Genomic DNA, 19,422 nt, shown 5'->3' with positions numbered 1-19,422 from the left:
TTCTGTTGATCCTAAAAGGGGATTTAAGATTTAAGGTGAGCTGAAGGGGGAAGACAGACCTCTCGTTAGGACAAGCCGGGACGTAACTCTACTCCTTGTTTGAGGGGAAACTGAGAGAACACCAAGCTGGACCTTTACACCTCTTTTCTTGTTAAAGTCCATCAATATAAGCGATTAATTGTTTTCCCCTCAAAACACAATGAGTATGAATAAAGTCCTACTGGCTCAGTGGGGAAGACGCTCTTGTTCACCGACTGGGTGTTCAGTTATACGCCTCCCTTTAATGCTTGCTGAAGATGTCCGTAGATAAGGAGGACAGCAGAGCAGCAGCTAAGAGATGTCTTTGCATGTCATGAGAGTCTAACTGAAACTGGAAGGAGAAAGAAATCGGCAACATATACCATCCACAGATGTGCAACCAGTTCTCTGCGTCTCATGCTGCATTTCCAAAGACTTTTCTTCCTCCTGGTTCTTCGTCACACAGAGAAAAACAGGAAGGAAAACTTTGGCACACTGTGCTAAAGATGTAAACATATGATCGTCCAATCAAAATGAGGCGTCATTTCCTCTACGCATGATATAGAAACAATAAAAAGTAAAATAACAATCCCTTAAACTTCACAAGAATAAGACTGGTTTTAAAAATGAAAGGCCTTAAATAACATATCTGAACTTTTGTAGCAGACAGCCCGACCGCGGTCGCTCAGCTGTGCGCAGTTTGGTTCTCACGCCTGCTCACTTTGTACTGCAGCTTTACAGTATAATGACAAAAGAAAAAACTAAAAGGAAATTCTCAGCGGTGCGTTGTACATCAGAAATGTGCTACATTGAGTCGGTCTTTCTTTCCTTATGTTTCCTAAGCACAAGTGTCAGTAGAGGGCGCCATACACCACCAAACAAAAGAAACAAGCAGATACTTCTAGTCTGAGGCTCTCATCAAGAACATTTAAGCATCAACATTTGAAGACAAATACTTGAGCATTGCAGTTTTTGATGTTAAAGACATCAAGTTAGGAGACCATTTTTACACATGTACCCTATTAAAGACCCAAACTCTTATCAAGGCGATGTAATGGAATAATTGATAGAAAATGAAAGTACCTAAACACAAAATCCGTAGGGTATTCTTTTTATCCAAAGAAAGCCCAAACCTCAGATCTGACCACTAAATTATCATTAGTTCAGGCTCAAAGAACAGATTATGGAACCGCAAAAGCTGTTGGGTGGATAAATTGAGGAAACGTACACAGTCAATCTTCCATTACAATTATCGATTTGCAACATACTTAAGTCAAGACAACTGAGAATGTTTCATGTTCGTCTGTAGAAAAAAACAACAACGCATTTCCATTATTTAGTGGAGAATGTAACATTAAAGACATGAACTGAAACATTAAATCAGGTTCGGGCCCTTCCTCACATCCAGGCCTTGCAGCTCAACGCAGCGACCTGTCAAGTCACTGCGCAGGCTTTTCAACCTGCCGCAGTCTCAGTTGACCTTCTCCACTCCGCTCACACTGCGCACAAACGTGCGAGTGTTTGAGACAAGGCCAACGGGTACAAGGAACAAAACGGCAGCACACAAACAAAGAGATAGAAGACGTATCAGACAGCTCATCGAGCATGAAGCGCTGTCTTTGTCCATTAGGTAACACAGTAAAAGCAAAGAAATCAACATTTACAGGTAACGGCGTGAATGTGAGCGATGGAGAGAAAGAAAGAAAACAGAAGATTTGACATTAACGAACACTTGAATGAACCAATTATTCCTTGAATAAACCCAGAAATAGAGGATGTGATTTTTATGAGCCATATCTTTTGTACAGTGCTGATTATCCGTTCAAAGATCCTTGGTGTTTGTTGTTGCCAAGTGTTCCTCCAAATTTAATCAGAACCAATAACCCAAACTGCACCATTGTTACTGTAATTATTATTACAGGGACCAGCAATAAAGAGGAACATAGCAGAAAAGCTCATGTTGAAGCCCTGGAAAGACTGCCAGCGACAAACTAGCAAACAGGAACATGTGCTGTAAATCAGTAACACTGATTTCAAGTAAGAAAAAAAAACAAGTGGCAATGAGATTTTGTTCCACGGTGTGAAGTAGCTTGTGTTCTTACTCGTACTTTGCATCAGGTAAAACTGTGAAGTTCTGCTTGTTCAAACAGAAGAACCTGCTCACCTTAAGCAGAAACAGAGGGAGGACCAACAGTGGAACCTTGTTTATTGCAGTTTCTAACTTCTGAATGGATGGCCCCTCCAACAGAAACAACAAATACAAAAAAAATGCTGATAGGAATCATTTGTAACCGAGTGCAAATGTGGGGAACTGGTTGTTGATGCAGCTTGAAGGAGCTGGTTAGAAAAGGTGTGCACGCACATTTGACTGCTGCCAGGTTTTCTTTTTTGCCGATATCTGATCACAGACTGGTATAAGCCAGGTTTTACTCGTCATCGAGGCGAAATGGTGGTCACATATGAGCGCTGGTGTTTCCTTCTAGTGCCACGCAGAATCAGGCAGGTGTTTGAGAGTATATTATAAATGTACAAATATCCTTTTTTAGCCAACGCAGGGGAAAAAGCTGCATAATGAACTTCTGCGTGAGTGTGGTTTGTACAGTCACCGTACTACGATGGCAAGAATAGACACAGGCAAAGAAGATGTATAAACCGAGCTGCTCCACAGGCAGCAGTTAGAGAGCAGCGACAGTACGTAAAGAAAAAACTCCTTTAATCAGTCATCTGGTATTCCTCAAACACAAAAACATCCATTCGAAATTTGGTTCAATTATCGTTTTTTTTTCCACCGACAATAAACAAAAAATACAATTTTTGTTAAGAGACTTTTTTTTCTTCTCCTTTGTATCGTTCCTTTAGAGACATAATGGTGTAGAAGTGGAGCTGCTGTGGCAGCCAGTGCTACAGCCCGACAACAAACAGCAAATCCTGAGCGGTGGCTTCAAGACACTTCCTGGCTGTGAGGGCCAAAGCAAGAGAAGTTCCTCCATGCACCCCTTCCTCCTCCACCCTCCTTCACCAAGACACAATCAGAAATCACAGCATTCTTTTCTCCACGTTGCCTCTGTTTTCTGTCGATCCTGTGAACAAATGAGGGGTGCACAAGATTTTCGAGTCTATTTTCCTCCTTTCACGTCCCTCTATTCCCAGAACCGCAACCTGAAGCCTCCATCTGACGTAGATCCAGAATCTAGCTGTAGGCCCGAGCTCTGGCTCGGTGTGGTGGCCGAGAGAGCGAGAGCGAGAGACAGAGAGAGAGAGAGAGAGAGAGAGAGGGGGGGAGACGAGCAACAACATCGTCCCGTTCAATAAAGAACAGAAAAAAAACAACCTAACTTCTGCGAAACCTCGGTGAAAAGTTAACAGCAAGTGATAAAAAATATTAACAATAAAATAATACAATTACAAGGTAAACCTCATCATTATTAAAGTAAGTAAAACAAAAAAAATGAACCTCTGGAACCATCAATGAAGAAACACTGAGGTATGTAGTTTGGATGGAAAGCCTCTTCATCGCTTTTATCCTCATCATGATCATCACAGTCACCATCCAGCTCCAATATGGTCTACAAGCCCCTCCCCGGGTCAGTGTGGCTCTTTGTTACACTGGGCGGGGTGAGGGTGGGGGAGAGGTGTATAGACGTGACTGGCAGCTCCTCTCAGCAGGCGGAGGACAAGCGAGGGATCGATTCATCCATCGGTTTGTCTTTCTCCTCAAGTCTCAAGTTTCCATCTCTTTATCTGTGTTTCAGAGTCCGTTGGTGCCTCTATCCATTTATCCAGCTGTGCCCGGGGGGGGGGGGGGGAGGGGCGGGGAGGAGGGGAGGGGTTTGGTAGCGCCCCCTATGATTGTAAATTGAGGGTGAACTTCCACTGCTGGTTGAGGCTCGGGCTGCAGACCTCCACGGTGAGTCCGCCCATCCTGGCGCTGCGGCTGTCCAGGCACAGGTTACTGCCCAGGTGACGGAGCTTCGAGTTGGACTCAATCTGCTCCCATTTCTGGGGAGACACGACAATGACATGGCCCCCGTATTAGAGACGTTAAGAAACGTGCACCGATAATCGAGAGGTCAGCTCCGGTAAAAACGTCCGAGCGAAGCCGGAGCTTGTTTGTACCTGTCTGCTGTCGTTCTCTCGACAGCCCTGCAGCTTGATGAGGGAGCCCGCCGTTCGGTCCACCACAGTCAGGCACAAGTCCATGTGTTTCACCGACTTGTCCTTGGTCAGGGCCCACTCCTTTACAGAAAGGGATAACAACATTACTTCTGCATGTCCAAACACTGGGGTTAGGGATGATCCTAGTTGTTGTGTATGGACAAGTGGACAATACCTGAGAGTGAGAGCAGCATCCGCTTGGACTTGACACATAAAATACGCATCAAACAAAGGATGTGTACAAGCAATATCTGTGAACTTTATGGGACTTCAGCTTCCCCAGAAAGACCATAACACCTGTCATCTATATTAGGAATGAGCCATTTGAGAAACTGCAGACACAAGCCTATGCTTCAAATCCTCATTAAAACGTCTTCAAAGACATTTGGAGCAAAGTTAAAGTAATTCCATATCCAGGTGCTCCGTATGAAATGTGTCAGTGTGCAAGCTTGCAGCTTGACCTGACAGACAGATTCCCCGTGTTAACTGTAAAGATATTCATTCATATTCATTCTCTTGCTGCATTCTCTTCTCTTTTATTGTTACTACAGTCTTGCTAATAAAAGTCAGCGTGTGTCATGAGACTCTGAACAGAGGCCCTCCTTGACATACTCCCATGCGCTAGCACCCGTAGTGCCACCACTTACCGCCACCAGTGTATTTAGAGCAACGAATTTGGCAAGCTGACCTGAGTGTGTCGTCGCAGTAACGCTACCTGGTTTCCTCCGGCGTTGTGGCATTCGTAGACACCCACCACGCCGTCGGCGAAATGTCCCAGAGTGTCCAGACAGTTTCCTCCCTGCTGCAACGCCCCAAATGCGATGTCCTGGTGGTCCGGGACTCTGAACACGCGCACACACACACACACTGTGTTGTTTAAATGTTACCCCATCATGACAGATCCATGAAGACAGTACGGCTTTATTCTTTCATTAGTGTGCAGTGGAAGATAACACTATAGGAGGACAGAAGAACAATGCTTTTGTACTATTTTCTTCCTACACGTCGTAGGTATACGACCTTATTACATCTGAAATTATTAAAATGAAGAACATGCATAATTAATCCCATTCAGTGCCAAATTGCAAACCATCCACGATGTAATGTGCCAGAGGCATAATTGCTAGTATGGGTTAGTCATTAGTGTCACCAGTCATTTGTCTTGTTAAAGCATGAAACATCAAACCGGAGATCACAGTCACACTGATGCTCCCGGCACAGCTGTGATCTCAAACAAACCGAGCCCTCTTATTACTCAACCTCAGGTGGGAGGTACGCTTAAGTGCCATTTAACCCTTATTTTATCACGGGTCATAAAACGTACCCTGTCATATAACATAATATGCAATCATCTTCTCACCGCAGCTCAGGGTAGACGTTCTCCAGGTACCATTTGAACGGCTGGCATCCTAATCTCTTCTTCATCTCCATGCGACTCTGGATGCTGTGAGAGCGTGAAGGACACAGGGGGGGAATGTTAGAGCTGATCACTTGTGGATCTCAAAGCAACACTCATTGAGTTATAGCCACTCTGTTAGGGCAGAGAGTGGAGGCCGGGGGGGGGCGAAATGACTGTTGCGGTTGGCACTGGAGGGAGATGACCCGAGTGTTCCCACAAGGTCACACGATTCGTCTGGTGAAACCGCAGACGGGGGCCTCGTTGCTGTGTGGCTCACTCTGAGATAAGTGTGGGGGGGGGGGGGGGGAGGCTCCCAGCAGCAGTCAGCTATGAGGCAGATCAGAAACACACAAGAACAATGCGTGTCCTCTACAACCAGCCTGTTTATTATGGATCCTGGCTCCTCTTTACCAAAGAGTTGCACGTGCATCATTTTATTTTGCTTTGACGTAAGCCGTCCAATTAATATGGCAGCCTATTGACGTCTGCCCTCTTATAAGACCCGTTAACTGCCACTTCATCAAAAGCAGTAGCCCGGTTCTTTGTGAGCTCACAAACAGTTCTTTGTGAGCTGACATTATTCTAATTGGCAATTCAGTGAACGTGCCCAGAGACCGCTTTCTTAGTTTTAGTATTTAGCTGTTATGGATGCCGTCCGACTGGTACTTACTTTCCGTAGGGGACATTTCTCGCCGAGGGGACGGCAGCGTAGTAGAAGTTTTTAAACTCGTCCATCCACACCTCTGCTGCTCTCCTGGTGTTCCTGAGGAACAGGTGAGAAAAGCAATATGAGGGGAGGGTGACCGGGATGAAGAAAAATGCAACAACATGGAGTTTGGACTAGATATTTCTTTGGCCGAGGCCGGCCCTTGAGTTGTGGCCAGAGACTTTTTTGATGATTTAGCATAGGAGTCAAAATAAACACAGTGCGTTCACATGAAGTGACACAGCAGTGGATTACTTTCATTCTGAAGAAGGGTTAAAAGAACACAACAATTCTCAGGCAAGTTAAGGCGTTTTAAGGAGCACACTGAATATAAAACCATTTAATCATGTCAGTGTGTTCAGGTTTGATGGATTTTGACTAAATTTTGCCTTTAAACGTGCCAGGCTGAGTACACATTAATTGAAGCCACTCGACACTCGCAGCTGCACTGCGATATTTACCCAGGCTCTGTCCCATGAAGCAGAGTTAGAATTACTGTGGGGGAAAAAGGAGTCGGTTTTCCACATTTGGGAAGATTTTCATGGCACGGTGAACAGCAAAGTCATTTCAGTTGATTAATTAATTAATTAATTGTCATTACAACTAATCGGAAGCCATTGGGACAATTGCTTTTTTTTAAAGCAAAAAACAAAAACATTCCCTTGTTTCAGCTTGACAGTTTTAAGGTTATGCTTTTTTAGTTTTGAGTAATAATAAACTGAATATCTTTAATTGTACAAAACTAGCGATCCAAAGAAATCACCTTAGACTTTGTTAAATTGTGCTTGACATCGTCAGAAATCGTCAGATGAAATCAGTATTGAAAATGGTTGTAGGTTCCAGCTCTTGTCAGTCAGCTAAAAACATTTGAAGAAGTTGTGACAGCACACACCGATGGAAGCCTTAAGCCTGTACTTGTGAATCTTTGAAGGGGACTTTGAAGGGAACCAGCTACTAGATGCCTCGATTAGTTGAACAGAGGCATCTGAACATCAGTGAACTCACCAGACAGCATCTACTATTAGCAACATGCAACTGGCTTCACCGTATCTGGGAATAATTGCTTTGAATCCCGACACATCTGCACCGGATGTTGTCAGCAGTTTGTACTAATCAGGAACTTATAAGACCTACATAATGTTAACGAACCCAAATACAAAAATAATACACCAATAATACAAAAAAAAAAATCATGGTTACAATATTTCACAAACAAGAAATAAAATGATCAAAGCTGCTCAATACGTCAACACATTGATATCAGATATAATATTAGATTTGATGCCATCTGGTATTTTGGTTGTTGTAATATCATGGTGCAACTTAGATGTCGGGAAAAGGTCCATGAAGCAGCTGTTGGGAATTAGATGTCGGGAAAAGGTCCATGAAGCAGCTGTTGGGAAGCTTTTCGTTTATATCACATGGTCTTCTTCAGCATTAGGAGTTTGCCAACTAAGCATATTCAAAATATAACTTTGAAGAAATAGTGAATTGTTTAATAATTAAACTTGTGTAAATGGGACATTCTGTGCTTCAGTAATTTAATGAATTATTGGGATAAGAGTAGCCTGGATAGTTAATGAGTCTTCAACGCTCTTGGTGAATGCGTGTGTGTGTGTGTGTTACCTTGCAAATACAGTCCCGCTGCCCCCCGGGAAGGTGTAAGGATGCTGTTTCCTGAAGACGTGGCCAACTCTGCTACAGGGGATGATCTCCAGACTGCCACCACACTGCCACACGCGAAATGAGATCTCTAAAACACACACACACACACACACACACACACACACACACACACACACACACACACACACACACACACACACTTGATCCAACAAACTTTCTCTAAAAAATACCACAGTAGCTTATTTGAAAGCAGTAAGATGTCTTGTATTGTTGTCAACTCAGTCCTCGTTACTGTTTGCCAGTGAACGGTTATTGTCAGCTTCCCTCATTGTCTGCATTCCAACACGTGTTGTTTAAATGAACACCTATTGGAGTCCAATATTGTTTTTATGGGATAATAATAATACTAATAACCCATAGCATTATACATTTTATTTTATTCCTTGTGCACTGTTGTCTTGTCGTCCATTGTCGTACTGTCCGCTGTTTACGCACCAACCGCCAAGTCAAATTCCTTGTATGTCTGATATATTATGGCAATAAATGTTGCCTAATTCCTGAATTGTCAATCCAGCTCTAAATCATTAGTCTAAATTAGACATTAGACTTGTGACATATATCTGCTCATTCACCTCTCTCAAGCAAGTATAAAACTGAATTTCCCAAAACTCTTCAGTGCCTCGGGTAAGACTCCTGTCACAGCCGTCAAGTCAAGAGGCAGATAGTCGGGAGTGAGGCAGTAGGGATGAAACGCATTACAACAGAGAATTGTATTGGCAAAGACTGACATCATCATTTTACTTTCAAGTTTATTTGTTTCTTTCGCTCACCTTTACATTTACTATTCATCTGTGACCGTCCTATTTTCATATTCTAACCACCGCTGTCTGTCCACAGTTATCATGCTCCACGGTGGCTCGTCTGGATTTGCATTTAGACGTTAGCGCCACTCACCGAGGTTTTCTCCTCCCCACACGTCCATCATCATGTCGTACTTTCCCAGCAGCTCAAAGTAATCCTTATCCATGACGAACAGCCCCCCTGCAATCATTGGAGTCCTGCAGAGGCAGAGAGAGAGAGAGATGGCAGGTAGATGGAGCGTGAAAAAGAGCAGATTAGGACAAGTGGAAAATGGACCAGAAAGGTGTGTCTGTTGGTCTGATCACTGGAGTAGATGCGTGAGTGAGAATGTCTCACTTAATTGGGGCGATGGGGTTTCCTTGTCTGGCTCGCCTCTGATCCAGAGTCATGTAGTCCCATTTGAACACCAGATTCCAGTCAAAACCTACCGACACCAACACAGCCAGGCAGAGGACGAAAGGACAACGACATTTAGTTGGGATCAGGTCACAGTTGCCTGAGATCACTTGTGTTCACGTGTCAGCACAGAGGGCACAAATCCTAAACCTGGTAATGGATCCTTTGCGCAAGTGTGAAAACTAACAATAAAGTAGGTAGATATCAATGCATCTAGAACAGCCATTCCCAAAGTGTGGAGCTGCCACCAGGGGGTGCGCGAGAGGAAAAATATAATGGCGGTCAGTTTTTTTAAGTGGGATTTTTTCATTGACATATATAAAAGGATTTTTCCATACAATAAAAAAGCATGAAAGTAAGTAAACATTTCCTTTGTAATCGCTTTTATTTTAAATATAAATACTATAATATATTATTTTTTGATAGAAACGTAGAAGAAGACAGCAGCTGTCTTCTTCTACGCATGCTCTTCTTTCATACACTGCAGCCGCTAGGCAATATGCGCGCCAACTCGTTTCATTGATTGTGTAAATATGCTTAACTGGCTGAAATCAGGGAAACTGTCAAGTGGGACGTCTTATAATAAAGTTATTAGTCACGAAGGAGGAGAGGGACCAAGAGAGAGAGAGGATTTGGAGGCAACAGAGACGGAGAGGATAGAGACAGAAAATGAGCGGGAGTCAGAAGATGCACGGGAGGAAACCGAAGAGCAGGGTAGGAGATGCCAAAAAAGAAGTGATGAGGGTGAACACCAGACGGGAAAAAAAAGAAGAAAATATGATGACAATTATCTGGGTCTGGGCTTCACTTGGATCGGCGATACAGATTGTCCGAAGCCGCAGTGCGTGTTGTGCAGTGAGGTTCTAGCAAACAGCTGTCTGAAGCCATCTTATCTCCGTCGTCACATGCACACGAAGCATGGCCATTTAAGTCACAAGCCCCTTACATTTTTTAAAGCGAAATTGGAGGAGTTGCAGAAAAGCCAAAAGAAAATGCAGTTTCATTCATGCGTTGGGTCTACGAAAGACGCACTACGGGCTTCATATCTGCTCAGTTACAGACTAGGGAGAAAGGGGCTGCCGCACACAATGGCCGAAGACGTGTGTTTGCCAGCGGCCAAAGAAATGGTGGCGTGTATGATTGGAGAGAAAGAGGCAAAAAAGTTGGACATGATTCCTGTGTCCAATAACACTGTGTCGCGCCGCATTGATGCCATGTCTGAAGACATCCTGGCTGTAATACTCAGCCGTGTGAAGAAAAGTGAGTTTTACTCTCTGCAAGTAGACGAGTCTACAGATGTTGCAAATCTGGCCAATCTTCTTCTCTATGTCCGTTACCTTTTTGAAGGATCGGTACAAGAAGAGTTTTTGTTCTGTCGGCCCCTTGCTACCCGAACAACCGGACAGGAAATCTTCAATTTAATTGACGTTTTTATGAGGACCAATGGCATCGACTGGGAGCGCTGTGTGGGAATTTGCACAGACGGGGCAAAATCAATGACGGGGAAACACACAGGGCTTATAGCTCATATTAGGAGAGTCTGCCCATCCATCAGCTGGTTACACTGCAGTATTCACAGAGAGGCCCTCGCAGCCAAAAACATGCCAGCTGATCTACTTGCAGCGCTGAACGACGCAGTCAAACTGGTGAACTTCATTAAAGCTCGTCCACTAAATTCACGAATATTCACACTGTTATGTAACGAGATGGGCAGCGAACACAAATCACTGCTGCTGCACACAGAGGTGCGTTGGCTGTCCCGCGGCAAAGTGCTGACAAGGCTCTTTGAACTCCGGCACGAATTGCAGCAGTTTTTTGAGGAGAATCCGTTTCATTTGGCCACCAGTATGCATGACGAAGATTTTCTGAAAAGGCTCGCCTATCTAGCGGACATCTTCTCAGCTCTGAATGAACTCAATCTAAGTCTGCAGGGAGTCAGTGTAACTGTGTTCAACACACAAGACAGGGTTGAGGCCATGATAAAGAAGCTACGGTTCTGGGCAAGTTGTGTGAGTGGGAACACACACCCGTGTTTCCCTACGCTTCACGAGTTCTTGGTGGAAAATGACGTGCACCTGGGTGAGCATGTAAAAACGCTCATAATTGAACACCTCAACCAACTCGCCGAGCAGCTACGGAAACACTTTCCACCTATGGACACATCTGGCGCTTGGATTCGCAACCCATTTGAAGTTTCCCTGCCCGTCCCACAGCTGTCATTTCACGAGCAGGAGCAGCTGATCGAGCTGTCATCTGATGGAGCACTGCAGTTACAGTTCAAACGAAAGCCACTTGTGGATTTTTGGACCGAGTCACTGACATCATACGCAGTCTTGGCAAAGCAAGCCTTGAGAGTTTTGATGCCCTTCGCCACAACTTATCTCTGCGAGGCTGGTTTCTCTGCTATGGCAGCAGTTAAAACTAAACATCGGCAAAGACTGGATGATGTTGAGAAGGAATTGCGGCTTAAACTGTCTTCCATTGCGCCAAACTTTGAAGAGCTTTGTGCCAAGATGCAAGCCCACCCGTCGCATTAACATGGGTGTTGGGAATACTAACACATTCTCTCTCTCTCTCTCTCTCTCTCTCTCTCTCTCTCTCTCTCTCTCTCTCTCTCTCTCTCTCTCTCTCTCTCTCTCTCTCTCTCTCTCTCTCTCTCTCTCTCTCTCTCTCTCTCTCTCTCTCTCTCTCTCTCTCTCTCTCTCTCTCTCTCTCTCTCTCTCTCTCTCTCTCTCTCTCTCTCTCTCTCTCTCTCTCTCCAGGCTGAGCGACTTTTGCGCTAGACTTGCAGATGGATTCTCTTTTATTGTCTTTTAATTTAGTTTATGTTTGAGCCGCTCTTTGTTACTTAATTATGTTGTGGATCGTGTGTAGGCTAATTTTATTGTCGCACTTGAAGTTTCCGTTTTTATTTATTTTATCTATTTCGGAGCCTATTCTTTTTAATGTTGTGGATCGTTTGTAATTCATTGCATTTTAATTCAGCTTGTGTTGATGTTGTTATTGTCATGCGTGTTGTGGTTATTTGCGCATGTTTAAACATGAGTCTATATGACGATAAAACAAAGTTTTGTTGCGTTTTTTTTTCAAGTGTGAATTGGGGGTGCGCCAACCCGGTTGAGACATGGAAGGGGGTGCGCAGGAAAAAAAGTTTGGGAACCGCTGATCTAGAAGCTAAGCACCCATCATGTGTACTGTACCTCCTTTCAGGTCGGCCGAGGCTCCTACGTACTGGAAATTGTCCATGTTGATGACATCAATGATGGGAGACACTACTCTCGTCTTGTCCTTAGAAGAAAGGACGAAGACAGAATCACCAATTTGTCCTGAACAATCTCCGAATGGGAATAACAGGAAACGTGGCTCATTAGTTCAAATGTACCAGAGTGCAGGCTTTTCGTGTTTTGTGAGGAGCAGATGTAAACATTCCCTCAACACCAATGAGTCAAATGTTTAGTTTATTGCAGTGTTTATGAAGCTGAAAGTAAAGCCGTGTGTAAAGTAACCCTTTTCTACAATAAAACACTCTCACAGTCACATTTTACAGCAGGGGAGAGGATTTCTCAAGTGCCACAATGACAACAACATAAACAGGCCTCAGAGGAAGCGAGGTGGTTTATTTATTTTGTTTCCAAACCTTTTGATATGACACATGAGGTTTCACCCACACAGACTGCATTTTTTTGTCCTTTCTGTTTTGCATTGAGTGATTCATTATTTAGAGGTGCAACCAAAGCAAAGAGAAGCAAAGTCAAATATTCTGCAGTAAAATGTTTTGGATTTGGCTTAAGGCGTTTATCAACTAGGGAACGGCAAAACGCCACGTTCGGGAGGATCAAATGCTCCATCAGACTATTTCCAGTCATTTCGGATAAATAATTAATGAACAACCTTGATTTTTAACAACGCCCCACTTTAGACTGAGGTCACATTTAATCAAGAGATTCCCTCTCTAGTCATTGCTGAACAACTTCACTTAAATTATCAACACACTGTTAATCTTTTATGGAGCTTATGTTTATTCTGTTAGAGTAAATTCATTTTACAACTCGGTGTGGAAGATAAGTAAAGAAACGAGTGAGAGGTCTGTCTTTTTAAATTCAAACAATCCTGGTGAAAAGCATTTTTTTATAGAACTACACTGACAAGTAAAATCTGCATCCCCATGTATCATTGACTGATGATTACTCTTTATAATACAAGGTTAATATAAGGACATTTTAACCAGGTCAGATTAGAAAAAGTAAATGTGATTTTTTTTTCGAGCAGTGAAAATGTGCTTTTATTCTGAAGGGCTGCAAACATTCCTGTGTTATTGAAGTCATGCACTCCTTGCTTTAATAAAACACTGACTGACACCAGGGGAGCTGCTTTGTAGTGGACCCTGATCTCTGACCTCTATGTGACCGAATGAAGGAAAGCTGATTAACAGACAAATATGAATTATTATCATCAACGTGAAGCCGTTTCTTGCCCTGAGCTTTAGTACATCTGTGAAAAGCTCTTCAAGAATCCTTTTTAGTTTTTGTTTTATATTAAATGAATGAATGAATCAGATACTTTTAAAGATGAAATGTTACGTTGAAACTACTAACATACAAAATATTAAATGAGTTAAAAGTAATGTATTTATTATTTTATTTATATTTAAATGTGAGGACATGTAATACATCTTCACCGCTGAGGCCAAAAATCCTGAAAAAACATACTAAACAAAACTAATGTAGAAATGTTTGTACAAAGGAGGAGGTCATAGAGAGTGATGTCACCAAACGGTGAGCTGGTGTTCAGGGTCTGTGTTGGTTGTTCAGAGACTTACAGTATCACACTCTGACTTTTTGAGCTACGAAAAGGCAACTTCGGCACTTTAACACTTTTTCCCCAGAGTGACTAACGGGGACGTAAAATATAAAAACAGATGGGAAAATAGGTTCAATGTTCAAGTTATCCTTTGACATCACAACTTTTAAACCCTTTACTTGATCATCTGCTAGGACTTGTTTCTCTTTTCCTTTCTTTGATGATAATATATTTGACTGATTTTACTGTATAGAAGTGTGTGTGTGTGTGTGTGTGTGTGTGTGTGTGTACCTCAGCCACTCTCTCGAGCAGCGGCTCCAGCCAGTGGTCGTTACATTCACAGTGAGAGTCCAAGAAGGTGAGGACGGGCGCCGTGGCGGCATCTGCACCACGAACCCTTGAACGCATCAGTCCTGTGCGAACATGAAACATTTAGAATGATTTCACCCAGTCATCAAACCCCGGTGAATCATTGCATTCATGAAAACAGTGAAGAGATGCATTTTTAGTAAAACGTTCCAACTACCTTCTCTGCGGTCGTTCCTCAACACACGGACTTTTTCCATTTTCCCCAGCAGCGATCCGTCCTCCGCTGAAACGCACACAAAGTCGGTCATTACTCAACTCGCCGGGTTTGTTTTGGCGGGAACGTTTGCTTCGCGTGAATCGCTCACCGTTATCGCTGTAGTCGTCGACCAGAATGATCTCTTTGACCAGGTGGGAAGGACTTTTCTTCAGGACACTAAACCGAGAAGGCAGAGGCAATTTATAGGAAGGTAAAACATATTCAAAAAGGTGAGAAAAGAAGAAATGTTTTCTAAGTGGACAGCACACACACCATTCACCTACCTGACCACAGTCCGCAGCAGAGCCGAGCGAGCTTCGTTGTGGAAGGTGATGACCACGCTGGAGGCCGGCAGGTCGGACTTCCACTGTTTATGTCTGCAACTAAAGACCCAAAGAAAGCCTCGCTATCAGCAGTTGAAAGAAATACAGACAATCGAACGCGCACTATTGTGCACAAACAATCTCACGCACAGGAGAGCGCACGGCTGAATGTGCGAGCAGAGCTGAAACTAAAAAGATTCTGAATACATGAACACTATACGTGGGACTCAATACACACACACACACACACACACACACACACACACACACACACACACACACACACACACACACACACACACACACACACACACACACACACACACACACACACACACACACACACACACACACACACACACACACACACACACACTGAGTAATGCTCTGCTGAAGCTGGGACTGACAGAAGGTTTTGAGGACCGCAGGGCAAGAATCCCATGAGGTTGTGTACGTGCGTGTGCATGTCAGCCAGAGACAAATCTACTTAAAAGTGAGGAATGTGGGTGATGGGACACGACATCAGAAAAGGAGTCATGGGGAGGAAGAATAAATCCTGTAGTGATGCCTTGTTATACATACATACATAGCACGAGATTCATTAACGCGTTATCGCCTATAATTTAAAAGACGCCTAAGGGGCTTTAACCAAGTGTACAGCATGCGCTATTTAAAGAGGACAGTGGAGGTTCACGCTGTGATTAAAGTGTGCACGGCCCTTTTGTCACCGCACCCGTCTGTCAGAGCAGCAATGGCTTTAAAACCCTGAACACAAAACAATTTAAAGCCGCATCACTCTTGAATGGAAACGATCCTCCTGAGCCTCTCTAGCGCTTGTGTGTGTGTGTGTGTGTGTGTGTTTTAAAGCCTGAGAATTAAAGATATATATTCTCTAGTCTTAAACTGAAGTAGCCTCGGCTTGTTGTTGTGGAAAACCGTCACAAATCTGCGCTGCCGAATGCCGTGCACATGAGTCATCGATACCAGATCAATGAGAGACACATCGCTGCTCTTCTAGCTCGCTAATGGCTCCTGCTGTCTCAGTCGGGTCGATATGTCAGCGAGGCTGCACCACAACCTTTACAAAAATAGTCTTTGAATCACACAATGTGCATCTTGACGGATTCTGAGGGAACCAAACAGCTGATATGCTGTTTTGCCAGCACTTTCACTACTTTTTTTTTACAGCTAAATTCAGAAATCCCCGGGCATCATGTAAGCTCACCCGCTGCACTCCATTTCTGGGTTTCATACACAAAAAAGGTCACAAAGTGTTACTGTGTAAGTATTACTTTTGCTTTCTGTAGTCATAATTCATTCTAATTAAAGCCTTAATATTCTGTGTATCATCCCCTCTGCTCCCGTTGAAACACTTAAGATATCAGACTTTACATACGTTAAATAAACTTCAATAAAATCCCAGAGAGCACTTTGAGATGAAACATCTTTGAGCTAAACACTAAACTTCTGCATAATGTCTGTTGGGAGCAGGATGAGGCACAGCCCACAAACAAAAGCCCATAACAGCTCCTCTTACGCAGAACAGGTCCAGCGTGAGTAGGAACATCCTGTTTGTGTAGTCGACCAGTTCACACACGGACTCACACTCACTTATCATGAATATGACATTTCTTTTGTTTGATAAAATTCCACATCTCGAAATACCACCTCTTCTATCAGTCTTTCTGAGAGCAGAAATCTGCTTTTGGAGCCATAATTTTGGAATGTACTTCAACTCTTTGCTTTATGAGAGAAAGCCATGAAGGGTGAGGAGGCAAAAGGTGCAGAAAATGAAACAAATAAAACGGGGAAAGGAAAGTTGTGCGCAGGTTTTATAGAGCTCAGACTTAATTCTTAGAATACTATGGTCTAAAATAAGTAGTATATTTATTGAGCATGACCAATATCCCAAACAAACAGACCAATATAAAGCCGTCAGGAGAATGTCTTTTGTTATTTATGCCGCAGACGGCCAACAGTGGGCGTCTGCTTTGCTGCCACTTCCCTGAGATCATCTTAGACCACTAGGAGGGGTTTCCAGGAGATCTTATCCAGTCTGGTACTTGCAGACGACAAAGGGCGGTACGCACACAGAAAACCCCTGTAATTTCACAGTAAAAGCAGAATGACGCAGGCAGCGAGCGTAATAACAGAGATACATACTGGTCATGTCTCGTGTCCGGCACGGCTCTGTCCATTCGCAGTTTGTCGCTCTCCACCTGGTTGAACTTGTTCCTGGCGTACGGGTCCTGACCCGGTCGGACCACCGTTGCTCCAACATACAGGTCCTGGTCAAAGTCCTGCCAGCGCACCTTACCTGGACACACACACACACACACAGTTAATAAAGATCCATAGAAGTCCCCATTCAGCTATCATGGCCACGTGGCCAAGTTTTGAACTTTCAGATAAACAAATTTTACGTCGGAGATTCAATAAGAAAACACATCCGCAGAGGGAAATACATAATAAATAAACAGCATATCCAAATATAAAAGCTGCCACCAAACATGCTGTTTAAACCTTCGAAAAGACTAAGAAAGTATGTCTCAGGAATAAATGGGATTATACGTCAGTGGGAATATGAAATGTAAGCAGCAGCCTGGCTGATGCAAGAATCCTTCATGACTGACAGGAAGGAGGCTCGGCTGCTTCAAGCTGCTGCTCGACAGGGCGGCAGCCTGGCAGCGAGGAAAGCTGACTGAGGTTTGTGCTGCTTGCGTGAGACACTGAGGACAAGGCCAGGCCACTTTAGAAAAGCTAGAAAACACAAGAGAACATTTGCACTCCACTGAGATAGAAAAGAATTCCTGGTGAATCTAGTCATTTACTGCTGCCTAAAATATACATTGGTCATTATCGTGCATGCACAGGTCTGCCCGGCCAGATTACGGAAATCATTGTGCACCAAATAGAGAAAGTTGTCATGTTTGATATCACACTTTTATCACCGACTACCCGAGACGCACACACGAATAATAACGCAACTAATTAGCCGAGTGCAGCTGCTATGCTAATGACTTGTGTTAAGCATGTGGCGGCGTGAGATTACACCATCTCTCAGTATGGAGAAGTGCGTCCGTGATAGCGGGTGTGTGTGTATGTGTGTCTCTGAATGTGTCTGGCATGCTGGTTAGTGGAAGCTTGCATGGATCCGTCAGCACAGCGGTGCCTCGGAGACGCCGCTGTGCGCGTCATGTGATGTCCTTGCTGATATCCATGATCAGTGTGCGGCGAGCAATTAATACGGGGAAATTAGCGTTTGAACTTTGAGAGCGTTCAGCCCACAACTCGAACGTCTTTATCTCGCCGTGTCTTTTTCAATCCTCCTATTTGTCTTTTTCCTCCCCAAACCCACTGAACGCAGATTAACCGTCCGCCTCTCGCTGGGATTATTCATTCAGCTGTCGTCTCTCCCATGATCTCTTTAGCCGGCTGTGGTGCGATGTCCTGGTTAGGACTGGGGAAAGGTGCTTTCCTAAAGGAAGGGCCACTGGCAGGCTCACCTGCACCCATCTGTGCTGAACCCTCAAACTCATGAATTTAAAAGACGATGTGAGAAATTGGTGTGTAATTGAATGCATGAAAACCATGACACTGGAACCATGCAAATAGACTGTATTAATTATAAAGAGCCTTGGTGCAGAGCACAACAGCCCGAGCATTCACTCTTTCACACTCCCTGCTACCACGGTCCTTCACTCTCTCTCTCACTCTCCTATTCTCCTCCCGTCTTCTTGTTGTGATGGTGTTGTTGTAATTGTGTAAAGTCACCCCTGAAGTTGAAACGTTACCACTTCAACATTGAAATTGGATTCCATTTACAGCGCTGGATCAGCTAGAAGTGTGCGTTCGGCTTCCGCAGGTCACCGGCTGGGGGAGGGACGGGCGGCTGACGATAAGAGCTGAATGAGAACTCGCGGCTCAGATGCTCCGTCTGCTGTGATTCTGCTCCGCTCCACACTGTGAGACGGAGATTCTCAAAGCCCGGGTGGAGGCGCATGGGGGGCGGTTTGCGGAGAGTATAAAAGTGGGACGAACATTTTACATTTGCCTCGCGCTGCTTCATGTCTATTATCATTTCCTTCTTTACGGATGTTTAAACATGGTCAAAGAGGGACTTCGTGTTCTCTTTGCTATAAAACTGTGGCATTGTGACGTCAAAAGACGACCAGATTCCTAAGAGGAAAGGGTTTTGCTTCTAGGAGCAGGATGTGGAACGTTTTCTGGCTACATCACTGTGGAGTCCAGTGTCAGACATGCACATGATTTACAGATGGAACATGTTCGTTCTTTTCCTTTGGTACAATCTCGAACCAGAAATAATGCGGTTCTGAACAGACCCTGAGGTCTTTATCCTGACTTTGAATATGGAATTTTTGTTTTTTAATTGTATATAATAATATCCCTAATATCTAGGATTTCATGTATTTGTGGCATTTGTAGTCGTTGAGATAAGACACGGCGTGGTTGTAGATGAGACAGATTCCTGTATCTATGTCATTCACTATAATACTGTCAGGTGTGTAAATATCTGTATCTCCTATTGCAAATATCACCCAATCTGCTTTTA

The 19,422-nt window shown here is 43.9% G+C and overlaps 1 protein-coding gene across 2 annotated transcripts in view; it reads right to left on the bottom strand.

Moving 5' to 3' along the window:
- Nucleotides 1–2,209: 2,209 nt before the first annotated feature.
- galnt2 (UDP-N-acetyl-alpha-D-galactosamine:polypeptide N-acetylgalactosaminyltransferase 2) overlaps nt 2,210–19,422 on the bottom strand; it is a 37,583-nt gene continuing 20,370 nt past the window's right edge. The window contains exons 3-16 of one of the 2 annotated variants that reach the window (XM_040167604.2): nt 17,013–17,166; nt 14,811–14,909; nt 14,636–14,703; nt 14,488–14,553; nt 14,253–14,374; nt 12,362–12,449; nt 9,102–9,189; nt 8,859–8,962; nt 7,905–8,031; nt 6,243–6,335; nt 5,534–5,617; nt 4,889–5,015; nt 4,135–4,254; nt 2,210–4,017 (exon numbers count right to left, since the gene is read on the bottom strand). In XM_040167604.2, coding sequence (XP_040023538.1) covers nt 3,862–4,017; nt 4,135–4,254; nt 4,889–5,015; nt 5,534–5,617; nt 6,243–6,335; nt 7,905–8,031; nt 8,859–8,962; nt 9,102–9,189; nt 12,362–12,449; nt 14,253–14,374; nt 14,488–14,553; nt 14,636–14,703; nt 14,811–14,909; nt 17,013–17,166 — 1,496 coding nt within the window. In that variant the 3' untranslated portion in view covers nt 2,210–3,861. Of the gene's footprint in view, nt 4,018–4,134; nt 4,255–4,861; nt 5,016–5,533; nt 5,618–6,242; nt 6,336–7,904; nt 8,032–8,858; nt 8,963–9,101; nt 9,190–12,361; nt 12,450–14,252; nt 14,375–14,487; nt 14,554–14,635; nt 14,704–14,810; nt 14,910–17,012; nt 17,167–19,422 lie in introns of both variants that reach the window. The other variant, XM_040167593.2, reaches the window with a different exon arrangement.

The sequence above is a fragment of the Gasterosteus aculeatus genome, chromosome 12, assembly GCF_964276395.1.
Source record: "Gasterosteus aculeatus chromosome 12, fGasAcu3.hap1.1, whole genome shotgun sequence".
Classification (NCBI taxonomy): Eukaryota; Metazoa; Chordata; class Actinopteri; order Perciformes; family Gasterosteidae; genus Gasterosteus; species Gasterosteus aculeatus.
Note: the sequence above shows the minus strand (reverse complement) of the source record. Positions and strands in the feature narration are given on the sequence as shown.